The sequence below is a fragment of the Tupaia chinensis genome, unplaced genomic scaffold (assembly GCF_000334495.1).
Source record: "Tupaia chinensis unplaced genomic scaffold, TupChi_1.0 Scaffold000384_1, whole genome shotgun sequence".
Lineage (NCBI taxonomy): Eukaryota > Metazoa > Chordata > Mammalia > Scandentia > Tupaiidae > Tupaia > Tupaia belangeri.
Window position 1 is genome coordinate 1,039,331 of NW_006159886.1, and position 14,884 is coordinate 1,054,214.

The 14,884-nt window shown below is 46.0% G+C and overlaps 1 protein-coding gene across 1 annotated transcript; it reads left to right on the forward strand.

Moving 5' to 3' along the window:
- The first annotated feature begins 5,340 nt into the window (after positions 1–5,340).
- GRPEL1 (GrpE like 1, mitochondrial) lies at positions 5,341–13,483 on the forward strand. The gene is made up of 4 exons (XM_006153642.3): positions 5,341–5,482; positions 8,877–9,039; positions 10,605–10,686; positions 12,320–13,483. The coding sequence occupies exons 1-4, from the start codon at positions 5,421–5,423 to the stop codon at positions 12,664–12,666; spliced, it is 654 nt and encodes a 217-aa protein (XP_006153704.1). The 5' UTR covers positions 5,341–5,420; the 3' UTR covers positions 12,667–13,483.
- Positions 13,484–14,884: the final 1,401 nt, after the last annotated feature.

Consider the following 14,884-nt stretch of genomic DNA (forward strand, 5'->3'; position numbering starts at 1 on the left):
CCCCCCTTTGGAGTAGTTCCCGATATGGCCACGTGGTGGCAGCACGAGCAAACCTCAGACCAGGGAAATCCCGTCATTGCGGATAGCACACAGGGCGAGGCCTGAGGCTTGTGGCTTAGAGGGAGAGGTGGTTTAGGATCCCCAGTGTGGCAGGGCCACCAGACAACCCAGACTGTCTCTGCCTCCGGGCACAGCAGCTACGAGTGCACTCTTCAGTCTCCTCTGAGTCCTGAAAAAGAAGGAAAGGAACATTTTTATCGAACCCCCAGGACAGATGACCAGATCCCAGTTGTACAGGTGAACAGATCAAGATTGAGAGCGATCAAGTGACTGAGTACAGCCAACGAGAAAAGGAAATATCTGGACTTTTTTCCCACGAAAAATAAGTAATTTCTTATGCTAAAGAACAGATTTTATTTTTCATCTTCCCCAAAACTTAAACAGTACATGGCATAGTCATTTAGCACACGATATCAACTGATATATTCAATTAACAGCCCAAAAATAGTTATTTTAAGTTTCACTTTGATAGTCTTTAAAAACTCAACACTATGAAATGACCTTTATTACAGTTATCCACAAACAAAAAAAGGAGTTCGTTACCTCAGGAAAAATCTTCATATAACAGATACCTTAACCCCTTCAACCTAGGGACTTCTTAGAAATGCTTGCGTTGCCTCTCTAAAACTCCCTCAACTAGTCTCAAATGTCTTTTTTCTTTCAGGGTTCCTAATTTGAGAAGACTATTCTACAGGTAAGTTTAATATTGCAACTTAAAAAAAAATGCAGCTTTCCCCGTAGGGCTTCCATTTAAACTACATTTCAAGTGGAAGGAAAGGGCTGTGTAAGAAATCAAATTCTGCCGCAGACCAAAATTATTCTAGAAAACACAGAGAGGGTAACAGCTTATCGTGAACTCAGCAAGGCTTACTAAAAGTACAGCGGGGCAGACTTTACAAATATCCACTTCCAGTAGATCAGAGAGAGGCTAAAGGGACAGGGTCTGGGACAGTAGCCCTTCTGAATGGCATTGAGATCCATAACTGTTACAGCACTGGGTCTCCATCTGATATTTACACAGGATACGCCAACACTGTCCTGAAAGGGCTGCCCGAGACTCAATGTCTTTCAAGCAAATTAAAACATGCTAAAAATGATCTTCCACATCACTCAGAACTTCGTGAGTTTCAACTCAATTTACTTTGTCTGGACAGACAGACCCAAGCAGGAACTTAATTGTACTATTTGTATTCAGACTTCATGCAAAAGAAATCATTCTAAGATTTTTTTTCTTTTTTTTTATTTCAATTTATTTATTTGCATTCATTCACTGTACATCATTACAGCATACAAAATGAGATTTTCCTTCCAGAGTACACTGTATATTGCCTCAGTCAAGCACATCAACATACATCTTATTGTCAGCAAATAATTTCCATTCTAAGATTTTAAGATCTTGATTTTTAAAATAAATCTCACTAGTTTTATTGTTCTGCTTGTACCTTAACCATGGCAAAATAGATTTGCTAATTCAAAAGTTCATAGAGCAAGTAACCCCGGTATCACGTGCAAACTATTTTGAGGGACTTTGTACATTCAAAAGCATTTTCTTGTAGTCGACTGTCTGCTCTAAAAGCATGAGCTTTAACTGGTCAAGGAAAATGTTTTGTCTCACTATTCAGGAGTGCGTGAGGACATGCGTGTAGCATTGCAGAAAGGACAGAACACAGACAAGGCAGTTCCATCAGGGAAATGCACTTGCTTGTTCATCTTTAAACATCCCCATTCCCAGAGCCAGCAGGTGACGTAGTGGTTAGACACTGGACTGCTACATGTTCAAGTTCAAGTCCCAGACCTGGTAGCTTGAGAGTTACACCAGGCATGTGTGTGTTCCCAAAATCCCAAGAGGAGACTGGAGGGGAAGAGATAATGGCACGCACATCCTCCCTGGGAAGTGATTTCTCAACTTCCTTCTGCCTCTCTCCAGTGAGCACACACACTCTATGGCAAAAAATCTTAAAAAAGAAAAAAAATCCCCATTCTCAACCGTTTTGGATGGTGTGGCAATCCTGACATCCTGAGTTCTCCTTTAGGACACTGTCCTCTGGGGCCATGGACCCTTTTCCCAGCCAGTCCCTCTCAAGATCTTTCCCAACACCACAGGGGACCCCAGCAAAATGCTCTTCCACAGGGGCAGGGAACAGGCCCACAGACTTGCTCAGATTCAAGTTTTATTCCAGAAACTTCTAGGCATTCAAAAAAAGAGAAAATAGTAATAACTCCCACGGTATTCATAATCCAGCTTCAATCATTATCAACATTTTGCCACTTGTCTTTCACTTATTCTCATCTTTTTCCTTTTTCTTTTTTCCTGTATGACATGTGCTCTTACTGGAGAGAGAGAGAGAGAGAGAGAGAGAGAAGGAAAGTGAGAAGGCACCCCCATCTCCCAGGGAGGCGGGATGGACACATCACAATCTCTTCTCCTACATTCTCCGGTTTTGACTTTGGGCATGCACATGTGCCTTGCATGTTTCTCAAGCCAGGCCCAAGACTCAAACAGTGCAGTCATCCATATGGGAGCCAGACATCTTAGCCATCATGCCACCAGCTGGCTCCCTCATTTTTTTTTAATGGAATATTTATAAGGCAAATTTCAGACATTGTGGCAATTTACTGGAATACTTCTGCCTGCATCTCTAATAACTAGGACAAAATTTTTATATAAGCAGCAGGCCATTATCACTCTCTAACAAAAGTATCACTAACTCCATATCATCAGATAATAGCCAGCATATATTCAAATATCCCCCGCTGCCTCATAAGGGCCTTCTTTCAGTTGGCTTGTTCTATCATGATACAAATGAGTTCCACACTTGAATTCAAGTATATCTATTAAACTCACTTATTCTCTAACAGTCTGTCTTAGTATGTTTTGTGCTGCTATAAGATAATTATCTTGAGAGTGGGTAATTTATGAAGAACAGAATTTTCTTACAGTTCTGGATACTGGGAAGTCCAGGGTCAAGGGCCCACACCCAGTGAGGGCTTTCTTGTGGTGTCATCTCATGGTAGAAACCAAAAGGACACAAAAGTATGCTCAACAGAGAGAAGGGAAGGAGGCCAAACTCATCCTTTTATCAGGAACCCACTCCTGAGATGGCTAGCTCTCAAGATAATGACATTAATCCATTTGTGGGCAGAACTCTCATGACTGAGTCTCACCTCTTAAAGCTCCCACCTCTCAGCACTGTTGCATTGGAGATTTCATTTCTAACACATAAACTTTGAGGGACATAAACTACAACAGTCCCACTTCTTTTTTCTTTCCCTTTTTTCCAGGCCCTAATTAACATTTTTGTTGTAGAATAGTAATTCCCAACCTTCCCAGGTCTAGATACCAGCCTCATGGAAAACAGTATCTCCATGGAGAGGGGGTGGGGGCGGTTCAGTCCCAGGATGACTAGAGCACGCCATGTCCAGCTTGCACCCCATATCTGCCACTACCATGTTGCAACATACAATGAAGCAACCACAACACTAAGGTTGATGCTCCCATGAGCATCTCATACCTCTGCTGGTCCAATAAGAGGCAGAGCCCAGGCAATCATGCAAGCAATGGGGAGCAGCTACAAACAGATGAAGCCTCACTCACCTTACTCACTTCTCCACCCCCCACTATTGTAGTCAGGTGGGGATGAGAGGAGTGATGACAACAGGCCACAGACCAGGGGTGGGGAATATCCCAATTCTGTATTTGTCTCCTGCAGGTTGCATAGTACCTAGGTTTTCTATCATTAGTTAAACGGTTTTAGTGGGAGACATGCAAAACAGTGAAGGCCTGGTCCTTACACGTGTACACAGTGAGTGTTCCACTTGCAAGGCCACAAGCTCCATGCTGGGATCCTGGTAGTCAGGACTGCACTGCAAACGAAGCTGTGCTGCTGCAGGAGCCAGGCCAGAGCCTCCTCTGGGCCCCTGCAGGAGGGCAGCAGAAGGAATGTAAGAGCAGGTAGTACCTCCTTTTCCAGGGCCTCTGCTTCTCCACAGGAATGTGACATGGCAGCACATACACAGGTCAAACTAAGGAAGACATTTGACTTTGAGTTTTAGTGATGTCCTAAAAGTTTTCCTATACGCTGTTATTTTTACGTGTTTTGAGAAGATTGAAGATAATAGAAACAAAACAGGTAGCCACATTCTCACCATCCAACATCAAAACTCCTAAGATTCTGTTACATTGGCTTCCTGGGTTTTGGTTTTGGTTTTACTAAAACTGATGGTAGGGACCAGTAGTTAGGGTAATGGCTATGTCGCTGGACTCCCACGTAGTCAAATGCGGTTCGCGTCCGGACCCGGTGCCTTAAAACTCAACGTGAGGCACGCGTGCCCAAGATCCAGAGAGGAGAATGTTGGAGAGGGGATTGCGGCGTGGCCATTCACCCTGGGGGATGATTTCTCGCTTTCTGTCTCTCTGTCTCTCTCTGTCTGTCTGGCGAGCCCCCGCGCCCTATAGCAAAAAACTTCTCCAAAAAGAAAAAAGAAAAAAAACAATACTGACGGTAAAGAGGGCGACTGTCTCTGTTCCCCTCCACCTAAACCACAAAGAGCAACCACCGTCAGGAGTGGATGCCTTCCAAACTGTCGTGTTTTGTTTTTTTGGAGTTGTTTTTTTGTTTTGTTTTTGGGGGGGGCTAGAGATTTTCATTACAGGGCGAGTGCGCTCGCCAGAGAGAGACATAGAAACAGAAAGCGAGAAATCACCCCCCAGGGGGGATGGTCACGCCGAAATCCCTTCTCCTCCATTCTCCTCTGAGGATCTTGGGCATGCACGCACACGCGCCCGCGCCAGGGGTGAGATTAAGCCACCGGACCCGGGACACGAACCGCGGTCAACTACGTGGGAGTCCAGCGACATAGCCATTACGCTAACTGCTGGTTCCCCCAAACTGTCGTTTTAACAGTCGTTTTCTTAGGTGCCTGTGACTGCCGTTTTCACTGCTCTTTTCTCTCCAACTCCACTGCACTCTCCCACGTAGTAAGCGCTGACCACCGCGGCACGTTCTGGGACGAGGAGCGACAGCCTACGGGAGAACCCGGAAACGCCCGCCGGGCCGCGCCCCTCGCACTTCCTCCCCATTGGTTTCTTCATCGTCCCGCCCACCAATAAGCCTCTCCCACTGGCCCTTCACCTTTCACCTCCTCACCCTCCAGGGTTCCAAAGGCCCAGGCCCCGCCTTCCGCGAGGGTGAAAAATAGTGCTCCGCCGTGACCCGCAGTTATTGGTGACTACTTGCTGTCCATCACAGAAGAGCCAGTCGTGCATTGGCTAAAGCGAAGTGGAAGGGCGGGGAAGTAGGTACAGCAGCCTCCACGCATGTCCGGTGCGTGCGCAGAGAGGGCTGCTGGCACAAGCAGTCATGGCGGCTCAGTGCGTGAGGCTGGCGCGACGCAGTCTCCCGGCTTTGGCGTTGTCTCTCAGGTAAGGAGTGATCCGCTATCTCCTCAGCGCAGCCCCTATTGGGGCAGCGGCTCTCCCTTCCTACTGGAGCCTTTCCTTGCCCTGGGCCACCTTCCCGGCCTCAGCCTGGAACAGGGCTTCCCCGGCCCGGGGTTTCCCGATGCGACACGCAGACCTCGCGTGGCCTGCTCTATGGTGGGGACTCGGTGCTGTCCTCATGGGTCTCGGGAAAGGGCAGGAAAGGCCGCTTGGGCCGGGAAATCGGGGCATTAGGGCGCTGAAGTGTGCCGTCATGGTGGCCGTAGCACACGTGTGCGTGTGACCGAGTGCTTGCGGCGACCCTTCGCAAACGAGTTTGCGACTCCCACGCAGCTGGCCGCACGTGTCCTGGGCAGCCTGAACTGCGGTTGAGACTTGCCCAAGGTCACACGGCTAGGCAGAAGCCGGCCCGTGCCCGGGGCAGGGCAGTGGCTTATTCCTTTCGGTAGCTGCAGCCTGCAGCTCAAGCCCGCACCGCGGCGCCGCTCGGCAAGTTACGGGTAACCAAGTCGCCCGTCGTTGGTTCACGCTGCCTCTAAGTCTCCCACCACCTCCTCCTTCCCCGGGGTCTGAGATCAAAAGAGCAGCAGAGCCTCTCCTGCTGTGGGGGGAAAGGAGTTTGTTTAGGCAAGAGCGGACTCCACGGTTGAGGGTCACAAGAGTCAGTGCCCTCGCTCCCCCTCCCACCCTTCATCAGGGCTGAAAAGTTGCTGAGAATTTACCGCCGTTTCTGTTTGAAAAACTGCCTGGAACCAAGTTATTGATTAAAGGCAGTACTGTGGACCGGACTTCGGGCAGGAGAGCAGAGTACAGTCTAGTCTCTCCCAGGGAGATTACCCACTTGGATGAGAGTAGGCGGGAGAGGCGAAGATAGCCTACGGTGAAGGTGATTAAGGGGTGAATCCGAGCTTAATGAGGTACATTTTTAAAAGCATGGCAACAAAAAGCAGTGACCCGCCTGGAGTCCTTAAATATTTAGAAAGGCTTTTTGCTCAATTAGTTTTTGGTTCTGTATTAAGAATTGCTAGGAAGGTGACCACCAAGTCAGCCTGGTTACTGTCTCTGAAACTGGTTTTGTGGAAAGATGCTCAACCAGTGGGAGGTGAGAGCTCTGAATAGTAGTCCGAGCCCTCAAGGCAACTCAGTTTTCTGAGAAAGGGATCTGATTCTGGGCCCTGCTGCAGTCCTTTCCATACCTCCAACTGCTGCCAGCCCCTCTGTTGACTGTGCTTCAGGAAAGGGTCTGTGTAGAGCAGAGCTGACCTGCAGAAAGGTGGTGACTGTCACACTGGGGCCTGAGCAGCTAGCAGAGACAGCAGGCTTCACAACAGTACAGCCGCGTGTAGTACACTTAGCCTTTTAAATGACAGAAGTGAATACAGTGAAAAGGTCATCGCCCTTCACCTTCATGGTAACAGACTGTAATGGATCCTTCCACCCTTTTCTACAAGCCTTGGAAACATGAAAACACACAGTTCATGCTTACAAAAGTGGGGTCATGTTCTGTGCACTTCTTAGTTGCATTTCTTAACAAAGCACACATAAGTGCATCCAGAAGATGTTAGTTTAGCCTTGGTATTCCAAATCGTGAGAGCAACTGTTTATTCCTTTTTTTTTTTTACTGTTTCCAACTTGCCACTGGTACAGTGCTGTAGTAGACATCCTTGTATGTATAGCCTATGTAATCTTTCCATGTTCATTGGTGCAATTTTCTTTTATCTGAGAAGAAAATTAAGTGTAGTTTATTCTCATATTAGATTGTGGCATAATAAAGAGCTTCACTGGCCCTGATGAAGAAATCTGGGTTTTAAGACTGTTCTGTCATTGGGGAAGTAGATGGCATGGTGGTTAAGGGTGTTGGACTCCCACGAGGCTGACCCTGGTTCGAGTCCCAGACCTGGCAGCTTGCTTTCTCACTCTCTCTCGCTCTGTCCAGTTCTTTATATTTCTTCAGTACATGTCCCATGTTTGTCTATCTCCAGGCCTCTGTTCAAGCAGCTCTGTCTTGAATAAAGTACATCTATCTTGTCCGCCCCCATCTCTTTATAATTCCCACCTATCTTATAAGTCTTTCAGGATCTTCCAGTTCCCCACTCTAGGTTATGTCCTCTTACTCTGAGCTCCCCAAAGCATTTGGTTCCCCTTTCATCATTTCTTTAAATAGTCTATTATTATTTTTGTATTGACAGGCCATGTGTGCTTACCAGAGAGAGAAAACACCCGCCAGTGGAGCATGGTCATGCTGCAGTCTCTTTCCTTGATTTCTCCGTCCTATGCACTCAAAATGTTTTTCAGTCTGCCAGGGCTGGGATTACAATCTCTGTTGATCATAAGGGACCCAGGTTCCCAGTGCACAGCCCTTAACCACTGTACTACGGAGCCAACCCTCTCTTAACACGTTTAAACCCCGAGGATAGTTCCTTATATATAGTTATCTTACCTCATAAGAGTAAGTGCCCCAGGGGCAAGATCTCTGCCCTCTTCATCTTTTTCCACCAGTAGCAGCAGGGGGCCTCACCTCTAAAAGTAGCTAGTCCATGAATACAGACAGGGTAGGGTTTGGGTGACTGTGACTCGAAAGTCACCTTACAATGGGAAGGGGAGGGGATTGGTACTCTCTTGTACCAAGTACTGTAACGCGGTATATTGATGTATTAGTCTGAGTGTGTATTGCAGAAGACTTTGTATTTGAAAAAGCTTCTGGGCCAGCAGGTGATGCAGTAGTTAAATCCCACATGGTCACCTACACAGTTTGAGTCCCGGACCTGGCAACTTGAAAATCATGCCAGGCACATGTGTTCAAAATCCTGAGACAAGAATGGGGAGAAGGGATTGCAGTGTGGCTATTGCCCCTGGGGGTGGTGTCCCACTGTCCCACCCCCATCCCAATCTCTCTCTGGGAACGCACATACCCTATAGCATAACTTTAAAAAAAAAAAAACTTCTATATATACTCAATTTGCCTTTTATCAGAACTCAGATCCTCTCTCCCCTACAAGTCACTAACAGATAGTTAGAAATTGTCCCAAATTTCTAAAATCATACACCTGACTTTTTTTTGAGAGAGAGAGAGGTTTTTCACTATAGGGCGCGTGCGCTCGCCAGACAGACAGAGAGAGACAGAAAGCGAGAAATCACCCCCCAGAAGGGATGACCACGCCACAATCCCTTCTCCATTCTCCTCTCGGGATCTTGGGCACGCATGCACACGCATCTAGCGTGGGTTTTAAGCCACTGGGTCCGGGACGCGAACCGTGGTCGACTACGTGGGAGTCCAGCGACATAGCCATTACGCTAACTGCTGGTTCCCACACATGACTTTTTAACAAGCTAAAAACCCAAAGGCTTAATTCCTAACATTTGGACTTCTCATTAGGCCCACTCCCCGGTTGCTGTGCACTGCTACAAAACAAAAGAACAATGGCCAGAACTTGGAAGAGGACGCGGGTCAAAGTGAACAGAAGACAGATCCTGCCTCTGCAGAGAAAAGCCTCCTCGAAGAGAAGGTCAAGTTAGAAGAACAGCTAAAAGAGACCATGGTACGGACTCCTGGACTCTTGTGAGACACGTGCTCTATTGAACTGTTTCTTGTGTGGCCCACATTAAAGGCTCCAAGTTTCACTGAGGACGGATCAAAGTGAGAGGAGTTCAGTCATTTGTCTACAGTCTCTGGTGGGCTCAGGTAGCAAGTTACTGCTAGAGCAGAAACTAGAACCTATATCCCATGTGGCTCTGGTTCTGACAGGACAGTGATCTCTATATGCTACATTTATTATATTGAATTAATACTTAAAATGGCTGGGCCAGGTAGTGACATGGTAGTTAAGGTGCCTAGATCCCTTGTGGCCAACTGTGCAATTCAAGTCCTGGACTTACAGCTTGAAAAATACATACAGTACATGTGTGTGGACCAAAAATCCATAGAGAAGAATGAAGGGATTACGGTATGGCCACTCTCCCTGGGGAGTATTTTCTCACCCACCCCCTACCTTGTCACTCTCCAGTGAGTGCATGCATCCTAAAAAAGATTTAAAATAAATGAAGATACTCAGTATCACTTTTAAACTGGAATTTAGGAAGAAAGGAACCATAACATTCTACTTCTGAGACTGAGGGCAGAAGTGTAGTTATGTGGAGCTCTTACAGGGTGGTAGGTGTTTTATGGACTAGTTAGTAATATGGATTATTAGTCTGTGTGACAAAGCATAAGTGATACAAGTTCCTTAAGGATTTAGGAATGATGACATCAAACACTTGTGTGGGCACTGTTCTAAGCTCGTTATATATGTTAGTCCTCACCGCAGCCCTGTGAGGAAATTGTTGAGGAACCTGGAGCACAGAGGGTCAAGGAAATTTTCCAAGGTCACCTGGCTACCAAGTGGTAGAGCCAGGGCTTGAATCGGGACAGTAACCTGGGAACTCCTGCTCTCCGCCATTGCTCTGGAATTGCCTGAAGACTAAAAACAGATGTGGCATAGAGACCCTCACTGAGTAATTTAGTAAATGTTAAAAAGAGAAAAGCTCAGGTGAGTGAGCTCACAGGCAAAGTGCTGAAAGATGAGGAAGGTAGCAGCACTCTGGTGATTATGACATGGTGAATGTCTGAACCGAGCCATCTCTTGTCGACATGGAGAATACCAAAAGTTCACTGGTGGATCCTGACGCAAGGGAGGCCCAAACTTCCAGCCCGTGTACATCCTCTTGGACCTTTCCTCCAAGATATGGGAACTTGAGATGGAGCAGCCCCTTCTGGGCTTCTAGACTCCTAAAGTTGGACACTGCTGGGGAAAATAATGGTTCTTTTTTTAAGGAAAGGCATGTTCTTCAAAATCACAAGAAAGTAGCAGTTTTTTTCTTACTTGTTTATCTGTACACTTGAATAAGAATGGACTTTGGGGCTATATGAATACATGACACCCTGACTTTGTTTCCTGCTCACTGGAAATATGCACACAGGTTTAAGTCATTCTTACTAAACTGTACTGTTTAAGTCCAGAATCTCAAGTAATTATAGATGTTATTTGCATTTATTAAGTATTTTCAAATCAGACTTGCTTTCTTTTATATTTTATTCATGTACTTTTTTTCCCTTTTCTTTTTTTAGGAAAAATATAAACGAGCTTTGGCAGATACTGAGAACTTGAGGCAGAGAAGCCAAAAATTGGTGGAGGAGGCAAAATTATACGGTAACGTTAAACATAAGGTAGTCGGGACAGGGAAGAGTAGGGACCATGCACAGGGAAATACTAAGAGCAGAGCTAAACGGTGAGCAGTGGGAGGCCCAGCAGTTGGATAGCCTCCAGTTTTTTAAGCTGGGTCAGCAGTAAAAGTGTTAATATATTGAGAAACAGAAATGAGGCAGTTCTAACTTAAGTGCAAATGGGGCGTGCTGGTAGGTGCTGCTACTCGGCAGGCTTAATCCACATGGGAGGTTTGAGTTTGGGGCCAGCAGGTAGTACTGAGGTTAAGGCAACAGATCTCACATGGCTGGCTTTATGATTTGAGTCCCATACCCAGTGGCTTGGAAATCATACTAGCACATAAGCATGTGTACCCACAATCCCAAGAAGAGAATGGAGAAGGGATTGTGGCATGGCCATATCCCACTTGGGGGCTGATTTCTCACTCCTGCCCCCATTTAAAAAAAAAAAAGAAGAACTTAAGAAAAAAAAAGAATTGTAAGTGCAGCCCGTTCAGTAAGGAAACAGTTATGCGCTTCCACATAGACTGGTGTGACCCTGTGGCTGATTTTAGCAGGGTAGCCTCTCTTATGCTCTTGGCCATTCCAGAGATAGTACGAGCATCACCAAATCCTAAACATGCTGTTTGCATTGTCACCTTTGTTTATTTTTGTCGCTGTCCTTCCCACCACAGTTGAAATCGTTGAGGCTTAGTGACTTGCCACACATGACACAGCTAATGGCACCAGCGTTTAGTCCAGCGCTCCCAACTCCTTATCTGTGGTGTCGACTGAATAGGAGGCTGCCATTTGAGTGCTTACTCAAAAGGCTGTATGCACCTTCAGTTGGATCGGGTGTCGTTTCTCCCACGGTATAGATGAGGACAGGCCCAGAGTGAGAGGCTGAATGGTGGAACTTGGCGGGAGGGAGGCCCAAACTTCAGCCTGTGTACATCCTCTTAGACCTTTCCTCCAAGATGTCGGAACTTGAGGTGGAGCAGCCCCTTCTAGGCTAGGAGTAAGAGGCAGATGGGGCTAGGGGAAGAGGCCAAATAGAAACTAAGGTTCAGACATTAGTTTGTGGCCTCATTCAACACAGAGAGCAAATCCCATCTTGAAATACTTTTCTTCCTGGTACTGTTGCTTCAGTTTCCTGGTATTCCTCCCTTTTCTGGTTATACCCTTTATGACTTCCTATCTATCTGACCTGTAAATGTCTGGGTTCTTTGGAATTCAGTTCCATGCCTCTTCTCTCTTGCCGTTTTCCTTGGGAGCTTGTCCAATCTTGTGGGTTTAAATGGCATTCGTGCTCCGATTTCTGCTCCCACCCCAGGTGTTTCCACTGAAACCCTCATGTCCTTTTGCTTACTTGTGTGTCTTGAGGACAATTTAAACCTAATTTCCACCCACCCCACCCCACTCCCGCCTTGTGCTTCTCTTCAGTTTTCCTAAATGCTAACAGGTCTCATCCCAGAAAAGGTTTTGGGGCTTTTTTGATTGTTGGTTTTAAATGAGGAGGCCATTGTAATTCCAGGACAAGTGAAAAGATTTGACAAATGATGTTAACTGGCCTATGCATGAAACAGTGCTTCCTGCAGTTGATATGGAATGCAAATGTCATCTTCTTTAACTTCATTTAGGCATTCAGAGTTTCTGCAAGGACTTGTTGGAGGTCGCAGACATATTGGAGAAGGCAACACAGTGTGTTCCACAAGAAGAAATTAAAGATGACAACCCTCACCTGAAGAACCTCTATGAGGGGCTCGTAATGACTGAAGTCCAGATCCAGAAGGTGTTCACGAAGCACGGCTTACTCAAGTTGAACCCAGTTGGAGCCAAGTTCGACCCTTATGAACATGAGGCCTTGTTCCACACACCAGTTGAGGGCAAAGAGCCAGGCACAGTGGCACTAGTTAACAAAGTGGGGTATAAGCTGCATGGGCGTACCCTGCGGCCTGCCCTGGTGGGGGTGGTGAAGGAAGCCTAGCTGCCTGTTCCAGGGGTTTGGATTTTGTAAATCACTTGCTGTCACTGGAAAGGCTGGTTCATCTTTTCTCATCTATGAATATGTTTGACCTTTTCCCAAACCTTTCTGGAAAGTTTCACCAGTGGCTAAACAGAAAAGCCAGTTGCGCAATTGTGTCAATGAACTCTTAATTCAGGAGTCTGTTCACTGATTTTTTTAGTATCACGTATTTAATAGTTGCACACCATTACAGAGGAGGGCTGATGACACTACGGGACCGCTAGAGTATCATGAATAATGTATCTGCCCAAACTCTGGTGACATCAAAGCATTTTAAACAAATAAAGGTCTTCGGGAATTCCACTGTGTGGCTACGTGGGTTCGCCAGTCTGCACTGCATCTTCTACAACTTAGGGTAACAAGTTACTGGCGTACGTAGCCTGCTACACAGCACATTCATTGAGGGAAAGGCAAGAGCTGAAACATTTTTCTTGCAAAAAGTCATTATGATGAAGAACATATGTGAGTCATAGTGCTGAAGACAACTGACCTCTGGCTTTTCTGTAGCAACCTGAAATGAACATACGTGTTTTAACAATTCTTGGCACTCTTCCCAGTAACTGAGTTTGACAGAATCTGTTCCTTCTTCCCTGTTCTATTCATCTAGGTATAGAAACACTGAAATCTATATTCAGCTAGTTACTAACGACTTCCGAGGTACCTAGTGAGATGGACTTTCTCAAAATATGAAGACTGTACGCTTGGTATACTTTAAATGTTAATGTTTAATCTTTAAATTTTATTTAAGAGGATTAAAGACCTAATGTTTATTTTCCTACTTTCCGATAATTTTGTGTTCTTCAGTGGGAGATCCTAGAGCCTGGAGGCAGGCATGGTAGCGTTCTTGTGCTGTCCAGTCTTGACACACAGCCTCCAACACAGGGACGGCAGCAGATCTCTTCTAGGGCAGCTGCATACTGGATCACCAGGCCTCTGCCACGTGTAGACGTGGCCTTGCAGCCTGTTTGAGAACACAGACTGTTGGGACCGAAAGTGTTCAGGAGGCACAACACACCAGATTTGCAAAAGGTGGCCTAAGAACTTAACTTTCAGCCAGAGGACCCTCTATGCATTACCACTAGGGTTTGTTTGGTTTTGTTTTTTTGTTTGTTTGTTTTAAAAAACAAGCTGAGTATCCGTTAATAACGAGAAAGAATCTTCTACCACATTTGCTTCCAAGAGGTACTTCTAGGACTTAAGGGCATTACAAGTAAGTCCCTTTAGTACATTAAAAAATGTGGGGCCGATTTACTTTGCTTGCAATTTCGAAAGACACGGGTATTACGTCCATGGAATGGCCACACCACAATCCCTTCTCCAGTCTCAGGATTTGGGGAAGGCATATGCATCTGGTGTGATTTTTCAAGCTGATGGGTCTGGGACTCGACCCTTGTCGTCAGCCATGCAGGATCTAGCACCTTAACCTCCACACCACTGCTGGCCCACCATAACTAAGATTTCTGATTTACACCTTTCCTTAAATTATTTGGTCAGAAACATACCAGAACTAAAGGCATCATAGTATATTAGAAAACTTAAAACTGGGAATTCCAGTTCTGCGTACTTTTGTATCTTACAGCTGTGAGTGCATCACGTTACCTCCCTGGAACACATCTGTAAAGTGAGGGTGGAATAAGAAACTTCAAACTAATTTCTGTGAATGTGTGATGCCCTCTTCCCTTTACAGTTAATGACACACCTGCTAAAATGTACTGTCAACTCGTAACCTAAAGACAGTGTGCCTTAAATAGAGCGTATTTCTTTACAGTAAGTTTCAGTCATTCACATCACCACTAACAGGAAAACACCTTTCAATTGGAAATTAAAGATGTGTTTCATCACATACTAGTCCAGTAGTACTGGATTCTGCCTAATTGCAGCACAGGTAAGCTGTATAGTGTGGACCATCAAAACTAAAAGGGAGGGAACCAGCAGTTAGTGTAATGGCTATGTCGCTGGACTCCCACGTAGTCGACCACAGTTCACGTCCCGGACCCAGTGGCTTAAAACTCATGCTGGGTGCATGTGTGTGCATGCCCAAGATCCCGAGAGGAGAATGGAGGAGAAGGGGTTGGAGTGTGGCCATTTTCCCTTCCGTAGGGGTGATTTCTTGCTTTCAATCTTTCTGTCTCTCTCTGTCTCTCCAGCAAGCACACGTGCCCTATAGCAAAAATCTCTC